The sequence below is a fragment of the Armigeres subalbatus genome, chromosome 2 (genome assembly GCF_024139115.2).
Source record: "Armigeres subalbatus isolate Guangzhou_Male chromosome 2, GZ_Asu_2, whole genome shotgun sequence".
NCBI lineage: Eukaryota > Metazoa > Arthropoda > Insecta > Diptera > Culicidae > Armigeres > Armigeres subalbatus.
The window spans coordinates 143,515,591-143,540,639 of NC_085140.1; the positions used below are offsets into that span (position 1 = coordinate 143,515,591).

At 40.4% G+C, this 25,049-nt stretch overlaps 3 protein-coding genes and 1 long non-coding RNA gene across 4 annotated transcripts; 1 reads left to right on the forward strand and 3 right to left on the reverse strand.

Moving 5' to 3' along the window:
* Window positions 1–470: 470 nt before the first annotated feature.
* On the forward strand, window positions 471–1,471 carry LOC134215214 (uncharacterized). The gene is made up of 3 exons (XR_009980074.1): window positions 471–577; window positions 679–857; window positions 1,376–1,471. It is a non-coding gene; the product is annotated as an uncharacterized LOC134215214 (long non-coding RNA).
* Window positions 1,472–7,467: 5,996 nt separating this feature from the next.
* LOC134209285 (uncharacterized) lies at window positions 7,468–9,364 on the reverse strand. Its single transcript, XM_062685281.1, has 4 exons — window positions 9,264–9,364; window positions 9,061–9,207; window positions 8,510–8,989; window positions 7,468–7,867 (listed from the first exon to the last, which is right to left on the reverse strand). Exons 1-4 carry the CDS (start codon window positions 9,362–9,364, stop codon window positions 7,468–7,470), a joined length of 1,128 nt encoding a protein of 375 aa, XP_062541265.1.
* A 1,237-nt stretch (window positions 9,365–10,601) lies between these two features.
* LOC134209286 (uncharacterized) lies at window positions 10,602–19,188 on the reverse strand. The gene is made up of 3 exons (XM_062685282.1): window positions 19,097–19,188; window positions 14,406–15,966; window positions 10,602–10,629 (listed from the first exon to the last, which is right to left on the reverse strand). The coding sequence occupies exons 2-3, from the start codon at window positions 15,530–15,532 to the stop codon at window positions 10,602–10,604; spliced, it is 1,155 nt and encodes a 384-aa protein (XP_062541266.1). The 5' UTR covers window positions 15,533–15,966; window positions 19,097–19,188.
* Window positions 19,189–20,158: 970 nt separating this feature from the next.
* Window positions 20,159–24,477, reverse strand: LOC134210929 (solute carrier family 12 member 8). Its single transcript, XM_062687369.1, has 5 exons — window positions 23,923–24,477; window positions 21,904–23,371; window positions 21,544–21,840; window positions 21,135–21,313; window positions 20,159–21,073 (listed from the first exon to the last, which is right to left on the reverse strand). Exons 1-5 carry the CDS (start codon window positions 23,952–23,954, stop codon window positions 20,914–20,916), a joined length of 2,136 nt encoding a protein of 711 aa, XP_062543353.1. The 5' UTR covers window positions 23,955–24,477; the 3' UTR covers window positions 20,159–20,913.
* Between the last annotated feature and the right edge of the window lie 572 nt (window positions 24,478–25,049).

Sequence of the window (25,049 nt, forward strand, 5' to 3'; positions counted from 1 at the left end):
ACCAACGCAGAGCAAGAAACACTTGAATGCGGGCGTCCCACCACGCAGAATTGTGATCATTCTGATCTACAATAACACCATTCTTCTTGCGGGCGTCCCACCAACGCAGAGGAAGAAACACTTGAATGCGGGCGTCCCACCACGCAGAATTGTGTTCATTCTGATCCACAATAACACCGTTCTTCTTGCGGGCGTCCCACCAACGCAGAGGAAGAAACACTTGAATGCGGGCGTGCCACCATGCAGAATTGTGATCCCTCCGATCCATAATAACACCGCAGACAGACGTTTATGTTCATATAAACATTTTCGTTTTTCTTGTGTAAATTTTCAAATTAAAATACGTTGAAATCACCTTGGATACTAGCGCCGCCTATGCAACTTATTGCTACATGAAAACTGACAGATTCACTCGCCGTCTCATCCACCACCCTATTTACCACCCACCGATCGAAAAAGCAAAACAATAACAATCGTTCGCACCGGAGTCATTCGTTCCTCATTCGTTCCTTCAGTGTGTGCTTTCGCTTGAAATATCTCGGAAATATCCAATATTTCACTCCACATATGTTTTAACGTAAGTATAGTAATGAAATACAGTGTAGTTAAGTGTTACAATAGAGAAAACCCAAAGCATTACGAGCTAAAAATTATACTAACGCAGCATTCCCTTTTCAGGTTGTGTTTTACGCAAACCAAATCGACTTCAGGCAAAGTTCAGCGGAAAACACCGTTTAAAAAGGCACCGGCCACAAACATAGGAAGAAGCATCAGGGACTATAGGTGGAAGTGGACAATAATTATTCCGTGGAAGCTTCTTATCACGAACCAATTAAATTGGTGGTTTAACTTTGCAGGTATGTAGCAAGTTGTTTTCGAGAACTTAGTTGAATTGACCGATTGCCATCAAAATACTGGAACAGCGTTAGTGACTACTAGTTTGAAAATGGTCTAGTAATGTGTGTAGAATAACTTTTGTTCAGTGCCCCATTTGAATCACTTCACTGTATTTTTTCTTGATACTAAAATCAGTTGTTTGGCTTAGAATCAACTAGATTCTATATACCTACAGAACATACACTTACAGCGTACTGGGGGCAATGTGTAGTGTTGATTGACCCAAACGATTCCGCGCGAGAGCAATAATATGTTGCTGCATGCAAGTATTAAATGGACTTCTCTCCCAACTGAAGTAATATTTTATAGTACATCCAGGTTACAAATGCTGTTTCAGATAGCCCAAGAAGATATTTTAAGCCTGTATTATTATCCTGGTGTTACTGTACAAGTTAAACTAGGATAAGGATCTAGTATTCGTTGTTTGTTTTTCTTGTTACGCAGAGGCAAACTGACTTCCCTTTTTTCTTAATTGCAGGCTCAATTGTAAAAGACGTTGGGCGGCACCTACGTGAGAGCTCGCGAGAGTATTTCGTCGTTGGAAAAGAAAAACAAAACGTGCAGTCTAGACGCTCGTCATTTTTTTTTTTTTATTTTTTTTTTTTTTTTAACTAATTTTATTTGCTAATTATCTAATACATGCATTCATCTCTTAGACTAGGTGTTCCGTGTTTTCTTAACACTATCATCCTTATTTGCTATGTTACGCTTTTAGTTATTATAAATACATTTCAATTGCCTCTGGCAGTTAGAATTTTTCCTCTGGTTGAATTGAACCATGTAGGAATTACAATGTTTTCAACTTAAACTAAACTTAACCTATTTTATACTAAGGGTACAAGGAGTTAATCGTTGCAATAGAAGATTGCAACGATTTTTGTCTAAAATTGGAAATTATTTTGTTGGACATTTGTTGCAATGTCTCAATATTAGAAATTCTATGAAGTTCATTGGTACTATACCACGGAGGCAAATTCAGAATCATTTTCAAAATTTTATTTTGAATCCTCTGGAGTGCCTTCTTTCTGGTATTGCAGCAACTAGTCCATATTGGCACAGCATACAACATGGCAGGTCTAAACATTTGTTTGTAAATCAAAAGTTTGTTCTTAAGACAAAGTTTTGATTTTCTGTTTATAAGTGGATATAGGCACTTAATATATTTGTTACATTTGGCTTGAAGGCCTTCAATGTGATTTTTAAAAGTTAATTTTGATCTAGCAGAAGTCCTAAATATTTAGCTTCGCTAGACCAATTAATTGGAACCCCATTCATAGTGACAATATGTCTGCTAGAAGGTTTCAAATAAGAAGCTCTCGGCTTATGTGGGAAAATTATAAGCTGAGTTTTGGAAGCATTCAGGGAAATTTTCCATTTTGCAAGTAAGTGGAGAAAATATCCAAACTTTTTGCAATCTACTACAAATGACACGAAGGCTTCGCCCTTTGGCTGAAAGGCCCGTGTCATCTGCAAACAAAGATTTTGACACCCTGGTGGTAAATCAGGTAAGTCAGAAGTAAAATGTTATACAATGTGGGCCCCAGTATGCTGCCTTGGGGACACTAGCCCTTACAGGTAATCTATCAGATTTAGTATTCTGATAGTTTACCTGCAGCGAGCGATCTGATAAATAATTTTGGATCAGTTTAATGATGTACAGAGGAAAATTAAAATTCATCAATTTTACAATCAAACCTTCATGCCAAACACTGTCAAATGCTTTCTCTATATCAAGAAGAGCAACTCCAGTCGAATATCCTTCAGATTTGTTGAGCCGAATTAAGTTCGTAACTCTTAATAACTGATGAGTGGTTGAATGCCCATGGCGAAAACCAAACTGCTCATCAGCAAAAATAGAATTGTCATTAATATGAACCATCATTCTATTTAAAATAATCTTTTCAAACAGTTTGCTTATTGAAGAAAGCAAACTGATTGGGCGATAACTAGGAGCCTCAGCTGGATTTTTGTCCGGCTTCAAAATTGGAACAACTTTGGCGTTTTTCCATTTATCTGGAAAGTATGCCAATTGAAAACATTTGTTAAATAAATTAACCAAAAAGGATAAAGAGCTCTCAGGAAGTTTTTTGATAAGTATGTAGAAAATACCATCATCACCCGGGGCTTTCATATTTTTAAATTTTTTAGTAATAGATCTCACTTCATCCAAATTGGTTCCCAACGAAGGGTCAAAAACATTCTCTTGATTGAGAATGTCTTCGAAGCTCCGTGTAACCTGATCCTCAATTGGACTAGTGAGACCTAGACTAAAATTATGGGCACTCTCGAACTGCTGAGCAAGTTTTTGAGCCTTTTCGCCATTTGTTAATAAAATTTTATTTCCCTCTTTAAGCGCTGGAATTGGCTTTTGAGGTTTTTAAGAATTTTGTTAATTTCCAAAAGGGTTTCGAACTGGGATCCAACTTCGAGACATTATTCTCAAAGTTGGTATTTCTCAGAATAGCGAAACGTTTTTTAATTTCATTTTGCAAATCTCGCCAAATAACTTTCAACGCGGGATCGCGAGTTCTTTGGTATTGCCTTCTTCTCACATTTTTAAGACGGATCAGTAGCTGAAGATCGTCGTCAATAATAATGGAGTTGAATTTAACTTCACATTTCGGAATTGCAATGCCTCTGGCTTCGACAATTAAATTTGTCAAAGATACGAGAGCATTATCAATATCACTTTTGGTATCGAGAGGAATATCAACATCAAAATTCCTATCGATATACGTTTTATATAAATCCCAATCAGCTCTATGATAATTAAAAGTAGAGCTGATTGGATTATAAATGGCTTCTTGTGAGATTTCAAATGTCACAGGAAGGTGATCAGAGTCAAAGTCAGCATGAGTTACCAATTGGCCACACAGCTGACTTGAATCCGTTAAAACTAAATCAATTGTAGAAGGATTTCGACTGGAAGAAAAACAAGTTGGTCCATTGGGATATTGAATAGTATAATATCCCGCAGAACAATCTTCAAATAAAATTTTACCATTGGAATTGCTTTGAGCATTATTCCATGAACGGTGTTTGGCATTGAAGTCACCAATTACGAAGAATTTTGATTTGTTGCGAGTCAGAATTTGAAGATCAGCTTTCAACAAATTCTTTTGCTGCCCATTGCATTGAAAAGGCAAGTAGGCTGCAATGAAGGAAAATTGTCCAAAATTTGTTTCAACAGAAACTCCCAAGGTTTCAAAACTTTGGTTTCAAACGAAGAAAATAATTTATGTTGGATACGTCTATTAATGACAATGGCGACCCCACCACAGGCGCTGTCAAGACGATCATTTCTGTAGATAAAATAGTTTGGATCTCTTTTAATGGAGAGTCCTGGTTTTAAATACGTTTCAGTTATAATGGCAATATGCACATTATGAACTGAAAGGAAGTTGAATAATTCATCTTCCTTACCCTTTAGAGCGCGGGCATTCCAATTTAGAACTTTCACACAATTATATGAAACGGAGTCCGATAACAATTTTTTGTGTGTACTTTATACCAACCTGAACAGCTTCAGGAATGGTATTTGCTTTGAACATTGCATCAATCATGTGATGCAATTGTTCAGTTAAAAAATCGAAAGCGGAAGCAGTCATGCTACCTGAATCGGCAACATGACCGTTATTTTCCGTTGGGACATGGGTATAAACCTCATTTTGAGAAGAGAAATTTTGTCTACCAGTAGCGATATTTGCATACGTAGGTACATTCGAAAAATTGGAATTTACTGAAGTGCTTGCTACCCGTTGACGAGCGGCAAAATTTGTTTGTGAATTGTGGTGGGTATGAATTGCTCGACCGGTAACCGGTTTCGAAATTTGAGCGTTTGAAAAATTTCTACCCGTCGAATCTGGGATCCGATTGGAATTTCCCGTCATCAATTTTGCACGGGAATTCAAAACTTTTTGCGTGAAGGACATTCCCAGAAATTGGATTTATGATTGCCCCACAGTTTGCGCACTTAAATTTATTGGAATCTTCTCTCACAGGACATGCGTCCTTGGCGTGAGAGGTTCCACCACAAATCATGCATTTAGCATCCATGTGACAATGTTTGGTTCCATGACCCCACTTTTGGCACTTACGGCACTGGGTAGGGTTTTGGAAATTTCCCCAGGCCTGCGGAAATGTTCCCATGTAACACGGACATGAGACATAATACAGGCCTTTTCCAAACTTTTCATATTATTTAGTTCACTTTTGTTAAAATGAACTAAATAAAATTCTTGAGAAATGCCCCTCTGGGAAGTACCAGAATGGGATTTCTTTTTCATCTTAATTACTTGGACTGGTGAAAATCCAAGTAATTGAGAAATTTCAATTTTAATCTCATCCAGTGATTTGTCATCACTGGGGAGACCTTTCAAGACGACTTTGAACAATCGCTCAGTTTTGTCGTCGTATGTGAAGAATTTATGGCGCTTCTCAGTTAAATAGTGAAGAAGACGTTTGCGATCGTCAAAGGATCCCGGCAAAACGCGGCAGTCACCCTTCTAGCAATCTGAAATGAAACCTTGATCCCCTGAAGGTTACTCAAAATCTCATTCCGGAAGCCAGAAAACTCGGCAACAGATACCACAATTGGCGGAATCCTTTGCTTTTCGCATGTATCGAATCACCTGGGCTAGAGGTAGATTCGATTTGCTCAAATTCATCATTAATCAAATCGAACTGATTGCTCAGTTCGATTGGAGAAGAATTATTTCCGATATTAGAGTTAGAAGGAATATCTGAATTCTCCAGCTTCCTTCTATTTTTTCCGCGCTTGGGCAGGACGGTCTTGAAACCTTGTTTCTTTGAAGGAAGTGGAGAATTCAGAGACTCCCCCTCTTGTTTTTGTTAATACTCATTGCTGAGCGTGGAGACGTGACCTTCTAAGAGGTTTTTTCCCAGAACGGTGTCCCTGCAGGATTACCACCGCTTGTCGGAATTTTACTTCCGCAAACGGGTCCAACGTAAAACGAAGGCACGGGTCCTTGCAAAGATCGTAACGGGATCAGTGGGTACAAATAGCGCTAAGAAGCACCGTTGAAATTAAAATAGCTTCGGGTAGTATTAAAAACTTCCTTCCGCAAAGAGAGAAAGAACCGCACAGCACGAGAGCACGATGCGGTCTCGACGCTCGTCATTATTTCCCGCCCAACGAAGGGCTTCACATTTTTTTTTATCATACGTGTAATTTAGTACGATCAATGAAATAAAAACTGTCTGTTTTGCAGATTACAATTAAAAAAGAATTGAATCGTAACTCTAAATATTTATTGACTCTTCGACTTTTGAATACATCGAATTTATTCCTGGGGCAAATTCATACGGATAGCTTTTCGATTACGCTTCATTTTACGTTTGTTATTTTCAGCCACTTTGTTTCTGATTCTATTTTCTCGCAAGAAAGATTGAATGAGCGTATTGAAAATAAAATCAATTAGCCTGTTGAAGCATGGCCTGCAAATTGATTTTCCGAGTGACTCGTATATAATACACTGTTTTAGGCGCGTTTTAACATTCTTTCTGTTTTCGAATAAAAATTTCCTGAATTTTTGTTTGAAAGCAGCAAACGCTAGTAATCCGATAGAATAGAGGGTATTATTGGGCATATGCATATCTCTTGTTTGAGCCTTTAGTTTTGAAAATGAATAGTCCTCATTGTTCAAGTACTCAACATCTTGCACTGCCTTCAATTCCGCACGGCATTTTTCGTGTGACAATTTGGAAATGGCAATTCCAAGGATGTAAACCAAAGCATTTAGATCCTTTTTCTGAGCTATCAAAGGGATGTTCTGATCTAGCGGCTCGTTTTTGAATGAGGGTGATTCTTCAATATGTGTATCCGTTTCCACGAGATCCTCCTCGTTGAGCATTGGCTGCCGACCGTCGTTTTCACAATTTTTACCTTCATCGAAGACCTCGTTTGCGACAGTTAACATAGCATATTTGAATGCGCTGCTAAACTGGAATGTATTAGGAGCATCGTTAAATCCACAACGTCTTCGAATCTCAGAAAAAATTTTCAAACAATCCTGGCAGAATGAATTCGTGCACATGTAGTTACAGGCATATTTGGTTCTCAATTTTTCCCATATCCACAAAAGTGCGTTGATATTGCCTATGAAACCTTTTAGGTAAGCAGGGATTCTTTGGGCAGCTGTTAGCTTCTTCGCTTCTTCTTTCGCCTAGAAAAATGTATTATTGAAAAAAAAAACCTCTAAATTTTTAAAGCATCTTACTTTTCTAATATCGAAGCATTCATTTGTGGTGTAATACATATTACCAAGAATTTCCTTTGCGTGCCTAAGAAAATCGACGTGGAAAGAATTTTCGGTGATTGGCGTTCTGTATGGCTAACAAGAGACACAAATACATAGAAAGTATAGTTAGTATCGTTAGATAATTATTTAAGAAAACTAACTTTTCCGATTGAGGCCGCGTAGCGTTCTTTTGAGTTGAAGGTGTCGAAAAGTTTGTCGTGGAATTCAACAAATGCTGCTGTTTGTAAAGCTTCACCACACAGTTCCTCTGTTTCAACATAATGTTTTATCGCGATTGATGTTGATTCACTTAACGTAACACGTACGCCAGAGGTACGTTCATTTTTGTGAAAGGTGGTAATGTTATACATTTGTGATTCAATTTTGGAACCAGCCGTAGAGAAGAAGTTACGTCAGTGTCATATAATTCTTTTATATGCTGAAAAGAAGCTATTCCACCTTCGAACACTGCATTGTGCTTTAATAAAGCATTCCGCGTGTTTTTCAACAGATGAGGCGTGTCGTATAGAACGGCAATATCTTCACCGCCTATGTTGATTAGAGGATCGGCATGGGTGGCGCCAGCTTCACGGATCATTTTTTGATTCGTTGTGCACTGATCCATCACAAGGGCTATTGGTATCAGCCCGATCTTTCTGATTGCCATAACACTCTTCTCAACAAATTTCATCTGCACGTGACTTCCAAGGCTGTTATGTGCAAGTAAATATCCTACAGGCTACAAGTAACTGGTTTAGTTTTTGGAATTTTTTTTAATAATACGTCAAACGAGTTTAGTTACCTGTTTGAATCGACTGTATATTCCGGATGTCATCATTACCACCGCTTCAGTTGCCAGTCTCTGAGGATTATTTTTTTCAATTTTACGTTCAGTGCCATCAAATGGAAATCCATAGAATATGTCTGATTTTGCACAATACGTTAATTCAGGTTTGACAGACATCCCATCCAAGCAAACCATGACCAACTTATCTCTCTTAGGCTTAATGAATCGAGCTTTACACTTCATTCGCATAAGAATGGTTTTGTTCAAACCGGGAAGAATGCGGATACTCTTATTGTACCCGTAAACTGTGCTTTTATGGGGTAGAATAAAGTTTTTTGATCTTCGAACGAATCTATAAGTTCGTGGTCCACTTAGATATGCTCCAGAAGCAAACTTTTTGGTTTCTGGTTGATATCGTCGAGCTTTTGGGTGGCGCATTGCATTTTTTAAAGTATCAAGGATTATCAGATTTCTTCTGGCTTGTTCTCCAAGTTTTTTGTTGTCGTTTTTCTTCTTTTTAAGAACGGTTATTTCTTTGCGCAAGGAAAAGAACAGCTTTTTATACCGGTTGGAAGCATTCAATCTACGTTTGCTGGTTTGGTCTTGGACGAACATTTGGCGCCGAATAGATTTCATATTTTGTTTGAGCAGTTTTATGGTTAGTTCCCTTGATTTAAGGCTTTGACGTAGCGACGTTTCGGATGATACTACAGGAGGTATGTTTTTATTTGGGTTGTCGCTGAACTGACCGAACGGCGGCGCCTCATCTTCGGTACCGGTATGATTATCAGGTCGGATCTCCATAACACCGTGAAGTTGATCTTGCACAATAGTTCTGGAGTCTCGTTCCTTTTCAGGAGATAGTTTAGATTGCGTTGATTGAAACCATCTGGCGAAATCATCATCTCCATCGATGAACTCAATAGTCGTTTCATTTGGTTCTGAGCTGAAATCACGACCATCGACAACATTCTTCGGAACATCTTCGGAAAGGTTTTCAAAACCGATTTTTGCGCGTGAAGAGGGAACAGCACCAGCTACTAGGCTGTGGAAACGGAAATGATACTACATTGATGTGTTATTCTTCATAAAATTTCACTGATTCGTGTATCTCACCCTTTATTTTTATTTGTCGAATCCCGGAAAGAGCTCAATGAAAAATGATCAGAGCAAAGTTTTTTGTTTAGGAAAGCGTGATATCCCTGGCTTTTGAAAGCGTCTGAAGCTTCTGGAGAATTGCAGGACTCCACCCAAAGGGAACATCTAACGATTGCATTAAATTGGCATAAATAAGTTAGCAATAACGAGATACTACTTACAGTGCCTGGTTTTTGGGAAAACTGTAGAAAGAGACCTTTCCTAGTTTCCCTGGAATACCTTGATGATTTCCACAAAAATAAAATTCACACTTCCGGCCCATTTGAAACAGTGCTTATTTTGAAAAGTGCAAAAAAACAAAATCAAAACAAAACAAACTTTTGACATCTGCTCTGTTGGCTCAGTGGCGCCACCTGGTTGCTTATTGCCACTTGCTAACATGGTCGCCATGTTTTTTACACATGTTGATTGATCGAGCTTGAACGTCTGTCTGCGATAACACCATTCTTCTTGCGGGCGTCCCACCAACGCAGAGGAAGAAACACTTGAATGCGGGCGTCCCACCACGCAGAATTGTGATCATTCTGATCCACAATAACACCGTTCTTCTTGCGGGCGTCCCACCAACGCAGAGGAAGAAACACTTGAATGCGGGCGTCCCACCACGCAGAATTATGATCATTCTGATCCACAATAACACCGTTCTTCTTGCGGGCGTCCCACCAACGCAGAGGAAGAAGCACTTGAATACGGGCGTCTCACCACGCAGAATTGTGATCATTCTGATCCACAATAACACCATTCTTCTTGCGGGCGTCCCACCAACGCAGAGGAAGAAACACTTGAATGCGGGCGTCCCACCACGCAGAATTGTGTTCATTCTGATCCACAATAACACCGTTCTTCTTGCGGGCGTCCCACCAACGCAGAGGAAGAAACACTTGAATGCGGGCGTCCCACCACGCAGAATTGTGTTCATTCTGATCCACAATAACACCATTCTTCTTGCGGGCGTCCCATCAACGCAGAGGAAGAAACACTTGAATGCGGGCGTCCCACCACGCAGAATTGTGATCATTCTGATCTACAATAACACCATTCTTCTTGCGGGCGTCCCACCAACGCAGAGGAAGAAACACTTGAATGCGGGCGTCCCACCACGCAGAATTGTGATCATTCCGATCCACAATAACACCGTTCTTCTTGCGGGCGTCCCACCACGCAGAATTGTGATCATTCTGATCCACAATAACACCGTTCTACTTGCGTGCGTTCCACCAACGCAGAGGAAGAAACACTTGAATGCGAACATTCACCGCGCAGCACTGTGATTCATCTTCAGCTATACCAATCAAGCTCTCTTTATTGAACTCTGTCGCTCCCCTAGACAACGCATGCAAAAACGATTCTTCCTTTCCATAGTTTTGTCTTTTATTCTTCTTCTTATTACAGTTGACCGACTTTTCATAGCGCTATAAGTGTTTCCAATTCGCGAAAGTGTTTTTATGTTTCACAATGGTTTTCATATCGGAGTAAAACACATTCATAACTATAGAATATCAGGCATCACGGTTATATTCGAATACTCTTCAAAAGGGAGAAATCTTCGATGATCAAAGGTAATTCAGAATATTGTATTCAAGATGCTAGATACATAGTTCGTGGTAGCGTTTGGCTGAATGCAGATGACATTACATTTTCTCTTCGTAAGTCCCATCACAAATTGCACCTTAAATTTTCCCAAAGGATAGTTGAAAAACTTTGCCAACCTCGTAGCCAACACTAGCCATCAACAAACTAGAAAATTTCTGTAACACTTTCCAATCCATTGCACATTTAAAGAACTGTACGAATACGTGTTCTTGATAATTCGAACTATTGTAATAAAAAAACAGTTAAACATTATAACATTTAGTTTCAAAATGAACTTGTTTTGAAAAAAAAACTCAGAAGTTCTTTATTAGTGTATTTAAGTTTATCGCCAATCACACACTTGATTAATCCATTAACAATCAAATCAAATCGGCGAGATCGTATCTAATACTAATGACACACTGGTGGTATTCGTACCATGGTACAAGTTGTACCACTAGTGTGTCACCTTGTACCATGCTGGTACAACGTGGAAAACCATGGTACAATATGTACTAGGGTATATAACCGTGGTCAGCGATGTCAAAAAATCGCTTCTAGCGACCAACGAACATGTACACAGCTTATGTGAGATCCATAAGCATCGTCGTCAGTAAGCTATGCTTTTGCGCTCTCCACCCTTATTCGTGTGGAGCGTTTCGGGTAGTGAGCTACCATGATCTCAGGAGAGCAAGATTTACGAGAATCGGTGTCGTCTACACTCACAGCTTGTAACTCATGCGACTCAAAGTTTATTGTGAGAGCACGCAAAAAGCCGTTACTCTCAATGTGTGCAGTTGTAGACATCAAGTTGATCGGAACATGTACAACTTACGAGCAAATGGAATCAAATCACGATCATTGCTGCAATGATCGTGATTCTTCCCTGCAAATCGGACACGCGTTTTCGATTGCGCGGCTGCTCGCTCACATGCAGAACGACACGTTCTTATCCTTTTTTACGGAGCAAATAGAAGGATGTTTAAATTCTCTGAATGTCTTTTTAGTCTGGAATACCGCATGTCGGAACTACGCGGGCGCGCGCTGAAAATACGTGGGTGGGATTCAGGGTGCGCGTCCGCGTGATTCTTGCGTACTGTTTTTAACGATTAACTGACATTTAGAGAATTCAAACATTGTTCTATTAGTTGCATTAACTAAATGAAGTTGTTGAAATAGTGAAACTCAGAGAGTTCATTTCCCGATACTTTTTCTTATCCCGGATTTCGGGATAAAAAATACTGCTAGTTCAAGGAACATTTTTCGTAATAATAAGCAAAACTGAATATTGATACGGGATATATTCAATAGCAAAAATTCGCAGCAGAAAACAATTTGGCATGCACGTGAGTTTGTTACAACTTTGGTTTTGTGACGTACACAAATCGCCACACCAGCATGCAGCAGCAAAAAATTCAAAAAATGCAGTACCCAGTTTTCATTCAAAAGTTATAACGAGGTTTCCTCCTTAAAAATTGGAATAAGTTGCAATTTTTTTAATCGATTTAACAAGTCGATTTCCCATATAAGGGGAATACACTTGTTCAAGGACATTATGTTATTGTTGGTAGGTTCATTTTGTTCAATTTGGTAGCATCATTTAGCTTTATATTTTCATAGCCTTTCTTTAAAAATAAGTTTCTTCTCTAGGTTTCATATTATTTACACTTCTCAAATAGTTGCCAATTTCGTTGTCAGGATTGAGGCAGGTGCAGCATTTCAAATGACGATGTACCGTCGTTCGGGATGACATTGGGCCAAAAACGGACACTCTTAATTTAGCCGGGGTCCTTTCAGTTTTCGAAATTCTACACATTAAATAAAAAATAATGATTTTTTTTGTTCCTCCTTGTTTTATATCGTATACATTTGAAGAGTGAAATATTTGTACATAGTACACAGGATTCTGTTTTTCAACGATTTTTTTTTCGCTCGTATTTTTGATCGTGTGGCTTTAATTTACCACCAAAACGCTCGCAACATGTTCCTATTATTATTTTATTATTTATTCAGACTAAGGCCGAAGTGGCCTGTGCGGTATATAAGAGTCTTCTCCATTCGGCTCGGTCCATGGCTACACGTCGCCAACCACGCAGTCTGCGGAGGGTCCGCAAGTCATCTTCCACCTGATCGATCCACCTTGCCCGCTGCGCACCTCGCCTTCTTGTGCCCGTCGGATCGTTGTCGAGAACCATTTTCACCGGGTTACTGTCCGACATTCTGGCTACGTGCCCGGCCCATCGCAGTCGTCCGATTTTCGCGGTGTGAACGATGGATGGTTCTCCCAACAGCTGATGCAGTTCGTGGTTCATTCGCCTCCTCCACGTACCGTCCGCCATCTGCACCCCACCATAGATGGTACGCAGCACTTTCCTTTCGAAAACTCCAAGTGCGCGTTGGTCCTCCACGAGCATCGTCCAGGTCTCGTGTCCGTAGAGGACTACCGGTCTAATTAGCGTTTTGTAGATTGTCAGTTTGGTACGGCGGCGAACTCTATTCGATCGGAGCGTCTTGCGGAGTCCAAAGTACGTACGATTTCCAGCCACTATGCGTCTCCGAATTTCTCTGCTGGTGTCATTTTCGGCAGTCACCAGTGAGCCCAAGTACACAAATTCTTCTACCACCTCGATTTCGTCGCCACCGATGCAAACTCGCGGTGGGTGGCTCACATTGTCTTCTCTTGAACCTCTTCCTATCATGTACTTCGTCTTCGACGTGTTGATGACTAGTCCGATCCGCTTAGCTTCCCTTCTTCAGTCTGATGTAGGCTTCCTCCATCTTCTCAAAGTTACGTGCCATAATATCTATGTCGTCGGCGAAACCAAATAGCTGGACGGACTTATTGAAAATTGTACCACTCGTGTTAATCCCTGCTCTTCGTATTACCCCTTCCAAAGCGATGTTGAATAGCAAACACGAAAGACCATCACCTTGCCGTAACCCTCTGCGGGTTTCGAAGGGACTCGAGAATGCCCCTGAAACTCGAACTACGCACATCACCCGATCCATCGTCGCTTTGATCAATCGTGTCAGTTTATCCGGAAAACCGTGTTCGTGCATTAGCTGCCATAGCTGGTCCCGATCGATTGTATCATATGCGGCTTTGAAGTCGATGATTGGCATTTCTGCAATACCTGACGTATGGCGAACACCTGGTCTGTGGTAGAGCGTTCACCCATAAATCCCGCCTGGTACTGCCCCACGAACTCTCTTCCAATTGGTGTTAGTCGGCGGCATAAAATTTGGGAGAGTACCTTGTAGGCGGCGTTCAGCAATGTGATTGCGCGGTAGTTGCTACAATCCAGCTTATCGCCCTTTTTGTGGATGGGACACACGACACCTTCCATCCACTCCTGCGGCAAAACTTCCTCCTCCCAAATCTTGGTAATGACCCAGTGCAGCGCTCTAGCCAGTGCCTCACCACCGTGTTTAAATAGCTCTCCTGGTAGTTGGTCAACCCCAGGGGCTTTGTTGTTCTTCAGCCGGCCAATCTCCTCCTGGATTTCCTGGAGATCCGGAGCCGGTAGAATTATGTCCTGCGCGCGTTCTCCCAGGTCCATCACCATACCGCCATCTTCGTCTGCCACATCGCCATTCAGGTGCTCTTCGTAGTGCTGCCGCCACCTTTGGATCACCTCACGCTCGTTCGTAAGAAGGTCCCGTTTATGTCCTTACACATATCAGGCTGTGGCACATGGCCCTTACGTGAACGGTTTAACTTCTCATAGAACTTTCGTGTGTTATTAGCGCGGTACAGTTGCTCCGTTTCTTCACGGTCTCGATCTTCCTGCTGGCGCTTTTTCCTCCGGAAAATCGAGTTTTGTCTGTTCCGCGCCTGTTTATATCGTGCCTCGTTCGCCCTCGTGCGGTGTTGCAGCAATCTCGCCCATGCTGCATTCTTCTCTTCCACTAACTGCTCACATTCGCCGTCATACCAGTCGTTTCTCTGATCCGGGGGCACCGTGCCTAGTGCAGCGGTTGCGGTGCTACCAATGGCGGATCGAATATCTCTCCAGCCATCTTCAAGAGACGCTGCGCCTAGCTGCTCTTCCGTTGGAAGTGCCACTTCCAGCTGCTGCGCGTATTCTTGGGCTAGTCTACCGTCTTGTAGCCGCCCAATGTTAAGCCGCGGCGTCCGACTTCGACGCGTGTTGTACACCGTCGAGAGTTTTGAGCGCAGGCATACTGCAACGAGGTAGTGGTCGGATTCAATATTCGCACTGCGGTAAGTGCGGACATTCGTGATGTCGGAGAAGAATTTACCGTCGATTAGAACGTGATCGATTTGGTTTTCCGTTTCTTGGTTAGGTGATCTCCATGTGGCCTTGTGGATATTTTTGCGGGGAAAGAAGGTGCTTCGGACTACCATTCTGCGGGAGGCTGCGAAGTTTATGCATCGTTGGCCGTTGTCATTCGATACGGTGTGCAGACTATCCGGTCCGATGACCGGTCTATACATTTCCTCCCTTCCTACCTGTGCGTTCATGTCACCGATGACGATTTTAACGTCCCGCAGTGGGCATCCATCGTATGTCTGCTCCAGCTGTGCGTAGAACGCTTCTTTCTCGTCGTCGGGTCTCCCTTCGTGTGGGCAGTGCACGTTGATGATGCTATAGTTAAAGAAACGGCCTTTAATCCTCAGCTTGCACATCCTTGCGTTGATTGGCTGCCACCCAATCACGCGTTGGCGCATCTTACCCAGCACTATGAAGCCGGTTCCCAGCTCGTTGGTGGTGCCACAGCTTTGGTAGAAGGTAGCCGCTCGATGCCCGCTTTTCCACACTTTCTGTCCTGTCCAGCAAATCTCCTGCAGCGCCACGACGTCGAAGTTGCGGGGATGTAATTCATCGTAGATCATCCTGTCGCAACCTGCGAAACCTAGCGACTTGCAGTTCCATGTTCCAAGCTTCCAATCGTGATCCTGTATTCGTCGCCTAGGTCTTTGCCGATTATATCGAGTCGCATTATCTCTTATATTGTTCGTAATGATTGGTTTTCTAGGCGGCTTATTGGGCCTGCGCAAACCTCCTGTCTCGTCGGAGGGCCGTCGTGTCAGGGCTGTTTAGCGTCCCACCTAACACCAGGACTTGGGCTTGTGCGCTTTGAGCGGCACACGGTCGCTTTGGTGAGGCCTACTTGCGGATACATGCAGCTTTTTATAGAGGTTTAACAGGGCCCACTGTCAAACCCCACCACATCCTAGGCAAGCCCCACAACTCGCAGATGGCCTGGGGAGGGATCGTCAAGCCCTTGGACATAGTCCCTGCTGCCCGCAACATGTTCCTACAGATCCTGAATAAATCAAAGAAAAATCACATGATTATTAATATGCGTTAAATATTTGAGATGAGTGGAAAATTGAGAAAATGTAAATCGTGTAAAAACAAAATCCAGTATATAGTAAGAAAGAAGAATAGATTCAAGAAATTATTTTATTATTAAACAATAAAATGTGAAATTAATGAAATCGAATTGAAAATTTGTATTGCCCAAAACGTGTTTAGGTCGATTTTAGAAAGCAAAATAGTGATGTTTCCGCGATCGTATGCGGCCTACACGAAGATCGAAGTTACACGAAGTGTTACACTGTTTAGGTCATAGCTGTGGTAATCAAACTGATGGAGCTGCCAAACACTATACAGGCAGCGACTAGTAGATATTGACTACTGACCGGTGCTGCTGGAGTGCAAAGGTTGTAACTTGTAAGTGTAACTGGCTCTCATAGCGAAAACAAAAATTTGAGTTGTAGAGAGTTAATACCTCAGAAACTGTTACGAATCTTAGTGAAAACTTTAAGTCATTCTAAAGAATATTAAAATTTATGTTTAACAAATCGCAAAACAAGTTCCTAGGGCTATTTTTTTCCTTCATAGTCGTAATTTTGTATTAGCTATAAGTTCATCACGGACCAAGGGCTAATTGTAATAGTACCATAATGTTAGAAATTTGAATGAAAAATTATTAATACAACAAACCTGTATTAAAATAGTGCCAATAATGCCACACAGATCTATTACATAACTAGATTTTAGATACATGAATTGGGTAAGTGTACCAGTTTTGTCCATGTTCCTAATTTGGCCAGTTTCACGCATAACTCCAATGTAAAGCAATTTTCGAAGGTTTAATCAGCTCTAACAGGAGATTTATCCTCTATCTTCCTTCGCTGTTGAAACTGATCAATATTTTTTGGAAAATATGCATTTTCCTGCCAGTTTTTCTTCAGAACTCATGAAACTGTTGTATTTTGACAATCTTCCAACCGTCAAATTAAACAAGTATCAGTATGTTTAAACATAGTTGATCCCAAGACGAATCGATTAGTGAGGAAATATTGTAAATCGGTCCATCCCTTTGTGACTTATATATTACGTCAAAGAAATGTTAACCCTTAAATGCGCAATGTTGTTTTAAAACAACAAACCGAAAATACGTTTAATGTTAATAATTTTAATGGTAGTTTACGCTAAAAATACTTCCGACGATTTCTAAAAAAATCGCCTTGCGCCTTTAAGGGTTAATTCATTTTTATATATGGTCGGGCTTCAGCCAAAACTCACCAAACGGCTTTTTGACTGACTTGTGATATTTTGTTCGTACAAGGACAACGAAAATCGATTCATATCAATTCAAGCGTACATTTGCAATAGGATATCCTCATTTATTGGATTAAGGTATGTCCGATACGATTTGCGATCGAAAGTTTGGGTAGAAAAATACGTAATTTTTCGTTGGCGCTTGGTGCGTTTTGGCTGAACCCCGACCATATAGAAGAAGTTAAAATATACATAGTTTTTCAGTGTACTGAGAATAACTTATTATATGCATAGGAACTATTTACATAATATCTCGAATCCTATTTTAAAAATAAAACCTAATGTGGGATGATTTTCATCGCAAATGAAACAGAAAAAATATTATTGCAGATTAATAAATTTATCCATAACAAACATGTATTAACTATATCAATCATTTTGTCGTCTGTAAATGAATTCAACAAAAAGCAAAGTGTATTTTTTGTGTTTATATTTTCGTTGCATTAATCTAGCAATGAAGTAAGACCACTGGCGGCGTCAATTATTGTTATTTGAAAGATCACAACGTGGCGCAAGAACGCTGTCTTTGAGAACTACAGCATGCTTGGTGACAATCTTGCTTCACCAGTGAGTATGATCTTTCGTATGTTAATCTTCATTATTCAATTATTACTTACTAAATGTTGCGAAAAAATGTACTATAATCGTTAACTTTGACTATATAAATTTGTCCTCGGATAATATATTCCTATATCAATGGCATTTACAGAGGTACAATTTCGGCATCATTTTGCTTTTTCATGCTGCCATGCTGAAAAAATGCTAAATCCCAATCCAACGCACCGAGTTCGCATTTAGATTGAAAGCAACTCAGGAAGAATTTTGCCTTCAAATTGCAAGACATTGCTTCTTCCTTGATGTGGGGGTTTTCAAGTTTTTAAAAAGTATTTAACTACCGAAGTTTCTCGAAACTACATGAAATTTCGCTTATAAGAAATAAAATGGGAACAAACTACACACAACGTTAAATAATTAGTTGAGGGGCTTCAATCTACAGTGCACATAGTTAAGCAAGCGCGCTCGACGTCCTGTGTGTAGTCATGCGAAAAAAAACAGTAAGACACTCACGCTCTAGGAGCAAATGGTTGTCACAATTTGTTCGTAGGTAGAGCGGCTAGAGTAACTCACTTCTCAGAGCAAGACTCAATCTTGCAATATTTTGTTATGTGCGAGTCACCAAGGAATAACACTCAATCTTGAAAGATGGGCACTCAATGTTGTTCGTAGACTGTACAGATCGCGATCTGTACAGTTTAGAATAAACTGCGAATCGGATCATATTCGTTCGCTTTCCATCGCTGACCGTGGTACTTGTACCACCAGTGTGTCTTTAGTATAAGAAACTACTTCTCTTAACCCTTTATAAGGCAGTGGCAACTATATTGCCATCAACAAATAATATGTTTTTCTATTTATTAACAAGAGCTCTACTTATTATATCACATGTAGTGACTTTATTTGCTTCCTAGTAACACCCCAGATGAATTTGAGCCATAAAAAATTGAAATGTCAATTTGAGAACAGTTTTTTTTACGAACAGATCGTAAGTTTCGAGTGGAAGAACGATTTTCAGTTATAATTTGTTAAAAAAACGACAAAGATATATTTTTTCCCGTTGGTATCAAATATTTTGAATCTCCTGTGTTAGATTACTACGTGATTAGCGTGAAAAAAGTTTTGCCTTTCTGTGTATTTGGTTTTTGTATTTTTGACGAAATTGTGTTTTTTTCCCAAGGGTCCCCCCTTGGGAGAAAAAACGCGAAAATTTTTTTTTCACATATAGTGCGTTTTCTGACTAGGACTCTTCACCAAAAAATGTAACGTACCTTGATTTGACTGGTTCTACGTAAAACCAAATTTTTAAAAATCTTTTTATATTTTTGTTGTTGTCTGTTTTACCGCTTGCCGGGCAGTGGCAACTATATTGCCACCAATTTTTCAATGTTTCTGAACTGTTTAATGTATAACAAACATACATTTGAGTTTAATACCATGTCAACATTGTGTCCTATTGTTGTTTTTGTTAATTTATTGTTTAGATTCGTCTGCCTTATAAAGGGTTAACAAATTGAAAGAGACTGGCAAACAAGCATATCTTTTTGCGTTCCCCTTTCCGCAGAAATAACTCGGTTTGACAGGTGTATACTCACGATGACTGACAGGATCTGTCATTTGACACATGCATGCTAGGCCTGTTCATGATAATAGGCCTGTCCAATGCTACACAATAAAGAATAAAAAAGAAAAAAATCCGTAGGATACAGGCATTTTTCTTCAAAACTAATTCCCTTACCTGATAGAGGAAAGCTTTTTTCTGTCGGGTACATACCGTGGTATCCAATTTGGGCCTCAGGATTATGTATCATTATGAATCATCTGACGGCCGCAACGGTTTTAGGGGACGAAATACAGCCTAGCCATTAGCACACTCGCTATTTCAGATCGGTGTTACCCGGCCGTACTAAGAGAGTAGAATGTCTCGACTCCCAGCCCTCGCATTCAAAATATACCAATAACTAAAGCAAAGTCTATTATTTATAACGCGTGCTGCCAGAACCATGATTGAGACTTAACTGGCTTCAGTCTCAATGCGCTTTTCAGCGCTCCCGCGGGGGTGGGACGTCATATTATCAGCTTCAGTATTAAACCGAGCCTGACGTTATGACCAGATTTACATTACTCACTATTACAGAGTATTTATACCCATAGTCTCGCGATGATGTTTCGTAAGAAATCAAGAAAATGAAATAGTTTTCATCTAGACATATTTAATTTTCTGGGGGACGGTAAATTCTGGAGATAGAACATAATCTGGAAAATAGTGTAGAACCCAACTTTACGTAAATATAAATGGACATTATTTCTCATATGACTAACAACAAACAACATGTACAAGAATAATTTAATGCTAATTGATTGCAAATTAAAATAGGAATGAAACTTTCCGAGTATGAGATACTGAAGGCCCAAAATAGATGCAGCCTATTCTAAAGCGGAGTGCGCTAAGGTCGATCATTTCGCATGGGTTAATTCACTTCAAGTAAAAATGCTTTTCATGCTTTATTGGGTTTATCACATCGCTCGTTCCAGACTTACACGACGCGCTTTTGTAATTGTCAGAACAGTCATAATATTAAAATTAGTATTGGATCGAATTAAGTTAAAGTCTAAACTAAGTCAGCTGCAAATCTCAACCAAGTTGCGTTCAATGTACACTGGTAGTGGATAAGTTATAAATAAACTTCTTGATAAATAATTTAGTAAAATAAATCGGTGCATTACTAACGTAGACATAGTTATGTACATATTACAACAGAGACAAAAGTTTTATTATTTTTACACTTATTGCTCGAAGATTGCGCGTATTTTCTCCAATTATCAACACTTTTTTCTTGACTTGTGTTTTGATTATACAAAAAATTTTTTGACCACGTCATTCAGACTATTTCAGTTCGCTTTGGTGGTCGTTCGACGATAGTGTGTTTTGTATATAAATGTACAAATATTCTATTCAGCGTTGCTATCTACCAAATGTGTTAAGTATTGTTCAGTGTTGTTATGTTTTGTGTGTTGATGCCTCTCAGCAGTTTATAGGTAGTCAAATTAGTTCAGCTTCTTGTTCACAAGGGCCTCCAAATCAGGCTCACACGTCGTCCACATAGTGGCCCTGTACAACGGCTGACTGATGATATCTTCGTCGAGAAGCAAAGTCTTCGTTCTCTTCGTTTAACTGTGCGGACGACAACGGGACGTTCGGGCACGAGGGGGTAACTACCACCTGTTCGTAATCATGAACTCGTTTCCTGCAAAAGAAATTTCGTACAGTTTATGGTACAATATGTATCTAATATCGCTGTACTTTACCCAAAACATCTGAAAACGGCATTTTTAAGCCACACAAAAAACCGGAATTCATGTGCCAAACCAGGTTTTACTGCAGGGTTCGCCGTACCGACATAGAACCACAGTACGAATACTGTTCCCATACAAATTAGGGCAAAAACCCAGTTCACTAGAAACATCACGAAAACTTTCACTCCAGCCTAAAAAAGAAATAATAATCTTAACTTAATGGTAATAACTTGGCATTATTCGATTTGCTTTTAATAAGTTGCAGTCTAGTTTAAAAATTGGCCCGATCGTTCGTTGCATCCCAGAGTTATTGACAAAACAGCAACCTGGGTCTTTATACTTCACATCAGAGAAACCTCAACTCATTTTTATATATTTGAAGGAAAAGATTTGTAACGACCCAATATAGAAAAACGCTTACCCCCATCAACGAAGCCCATCGATTGCAGAATCCCGAGTACCAATTTTTCGTTTTCGAGTGAATCGGTGGTCTTATCGGTGCGATCGGTTCATCATCCGCCTCGGACAGAGAATTGGTTCCAACGGTGCTGCCATTGCCGGTTCCATCACGAAAAATTACTTCACTGTTTATCGAAGTACTGTTAGATAAACCTCCGTTCGGGTAAGCTCCACCACTAGTTCCTCCATTTGCCAAGGAATGTGTAGTCCTGTTGGCAGTAGTATTCAAAGGCACATGGTGCGGTGAATTAGCTGGACTCTATGGAAAAATAAATGCATTTCGTCATGCTTGCCACAAGGTTGATATGAAACAAAAACTTACTGATAGATTTTTGTGCCTTGTTCGCTCTGGGAAAAGCTGATCAAGATCATTATTTTCCTGATAGTCACCCGTTGTTCCATAGTTTCTTGTTTCGTACAATGGGCTCTGTGCTTGTATTCTGAACCTTTCTTCTCGTATATTTTGAATATCGAAAGTTTGTGCCAGGGCGAAGTAAGAATAATCAATGCACGCATATGTCAGTAAGAAAGGCATGGTCACAATCGGAGCAAGCGTATTAATGTCGCCAACAATGATGAACGCCGTAGTTACTGTGGCCACTACTGCCATTGCATAAAGGGGTACTTTGTTTGGCCCGCGACCCTTACCGAGTTTACCGATTCCGGGAATGACGTTCTCATTTGCAATGCTTTGCAATACACGAGGAGTGCCGTACATCGCCCCTAAGCAAGACGACATACTAGAGACGTAGATTCCAGCAAGAAGCAGAAACGGCACGGCTGACACCTTCACAGCAATCATAAAGTTTGTTAAAAGGGTATCTCTCTGACATGTTGCTCCCAGGAATAAAATGAATACCATGTACAGGAATGTCGAAGTACTCAGTGCAGCTAACGTACCATTCGGAATATCAGTAGATGGTGCTCGAAGATCTCCACTCATGTTAATTCCAGACAGAATACCAGTTATAGTGGGGAAGAATACTCCGAAAACTGTAAACCACGTCGTGCCTTCACTATATTTTGGCCAAAGATTGTAAGCCATATTTCCTTGACCCCATCCGTCGAAGCCATTTTCTGGGTCTTCCCCAGTAAAACTGCCCACCATAAAGTTTAATGCTGATACAAGTAGAATAATCAATAAAGCAAATTGTAATTTGACCACCCACTTTACTCCGGCCACATTAATGACTCCCAGAAGCAAAACTGCCGCAATGGCAAACAGCCGAATTGCCCATTTGTTGCCCTCCAGTCCGACCAGTCCTGCCATGGATTCTCCGAAACCAAGCACATTTAGCGCGCATCCTACCGCCTGTCCAAAGCAATACAACATTCCAAGAGATCCTCCAAATCTGGATCCTAACGTGTGAGCTATCAAAAAATAAACCCCTCCACTCTCCACTCGACAACGTTCACAGATCCCTACCGCCGACAGCACCGACACCAGGGCAATCGCAACGGCGCAGAAAATTATCAATACTGCATGCATTATACCAGCCTCTGCCACAATCCAGCCAGATCGCAGGAACACAATAACGCCGAAAATGTTGATTAAACAAGACGTGAAAACTCCATCCCACGTGCCAAATAGCACCGGTTGTGAAATGAAAAAGTTGCTTCTCCACCACGGCTTGTCGCCTTGATCTTCGGCAAAAATCTCATCCCGACCGGATGCATGATGTCCACCCGCACCGTAGTCATACTCGTTGCCCAAATCGACAAACCCGCCGACGTTTCCTCTTGTTCGAGCTCTTTCGGTTGGGGATGAGTCGTCATTTCCTAATCCGTACCTGAAACGTGCAAAAAAAAAATAATGTACTTGTCATAAGATGAGTTTGTATTAGTTACGTATTTTGACCACAACAGTAAGGCCGTCTTTAGGGTCACGAGACACTGAAGACGCCCTTACTGCTGAGGTCGAAAACGTATCTGTTATCTGTTCCACTAAAGGCTAAAAAAAATTTTTGCGATGAGTTCTAAACTTAAGCCCCGATTGAAAGAAAAGCAATGGAACAGTAATTATTTAAACATTATTTTTGTAATTAAATTAAAATGCTTTTAAAAGTATTGCAGTTTTTGTCACCGTTACGATTGTTAGAAAGAATAGATATTGGTTGTTGTGTGGTTGTAGGATGTATTGCTTTCGCCTAACAAAAGGGTCTGTGGCTACATACGACAGCAATGTTACCGATATGTATAAGAGTAGCATCTGGACATGTACTACCCACGGATTAAAACTAAATATTTTAAGGGGCAACTATTGACATCCTTCAGGCTTATCTATAATTCAGGGAAAACACTTCGCTTTGAATAGACTGAATAAAGAAATATTCAAACTTACCGAGACCAATCAACGTTGTTCCTTTCTGGCATATTGAAGAAGTCTGTATTCTCCGGTATGAAAAATACTATTTACTGAATATCCCGCTTTTAATCCTAAGCCACTTTGAAAGCCAGCGTACAGCTATTAAACAGGCCCACTTTATGATCTTGTTCTTAGCGCCTCAAAAATGTAAACAAAAAATAATCCTTGTTCAATGATTATTCGGTCGGCTCAAGCCTTCCACCCCCAAGCGAGTACGTCGCGCTACCACATCATCAACACTATCATCGATCTTGATTCAGCTGGGATGAGAAATGGAATGTGATGTCATGTTCCTTTTTTCTATTCGTCGCAAGAACTTTCTTCTTTCAGCCACCACTTTTCTCGCAATCGAGCCGTTCTTGTGCTCCAATAGTAACGAGTATCTATTCTTCAAACAGAAGAAGACAATCTAGAGTCGATAAGGTGATATTTTTCGTACTTTTTGTTCAATTACAGAACATTTTCTAAGGAAATTGAACTCGCGACGGCCGACACCAAATTTTACGAAAAAACGAAAATGATCAATGATTATAATGGAAACATCATCAGACAACACAACAGAAGGGGAAACCCGAGAAGAAAATATTTTAGGTCGGCATGCAGCTTTTGACATTTCTCAATGTTTTACTCGCGGATGAAAACCGAGCAAAAGTTGAATTACACCGTCAACACGAATAATTCTAGACAAACATTTCATTTGGTCCAATCTAACATTTGCCATGATCTGAGAAAACTCGGTTGAAACACAGATAACAGATGTTGAGGCTGGCATCCTATACGTGTGTAAACATCCGCAACCGTTAATTCAAATGTATTTTAAATTGGGACCGCGTTTGGCAATCGATTGGAGATGGCGCAAGGATCATTATTATTGAAAACGCAGCCCGATTGCGGCTGTCAAATGCATTGGCTGCGTTCGACGGTTGTTAATCAGCTGCATCCTTAGGTACTGCCGCAATCAGTTGAGTAGATGGCAGTAGTGGGCCAACGTATATCAATTCAAAAGTTTACACAGGATTTTCAATAAAATTTGTTCTAGCTTCAATGTCTGTTATCTGTGGTTGAAATATTTGGCAGTAGAAAATAATGTCATATAATCACAT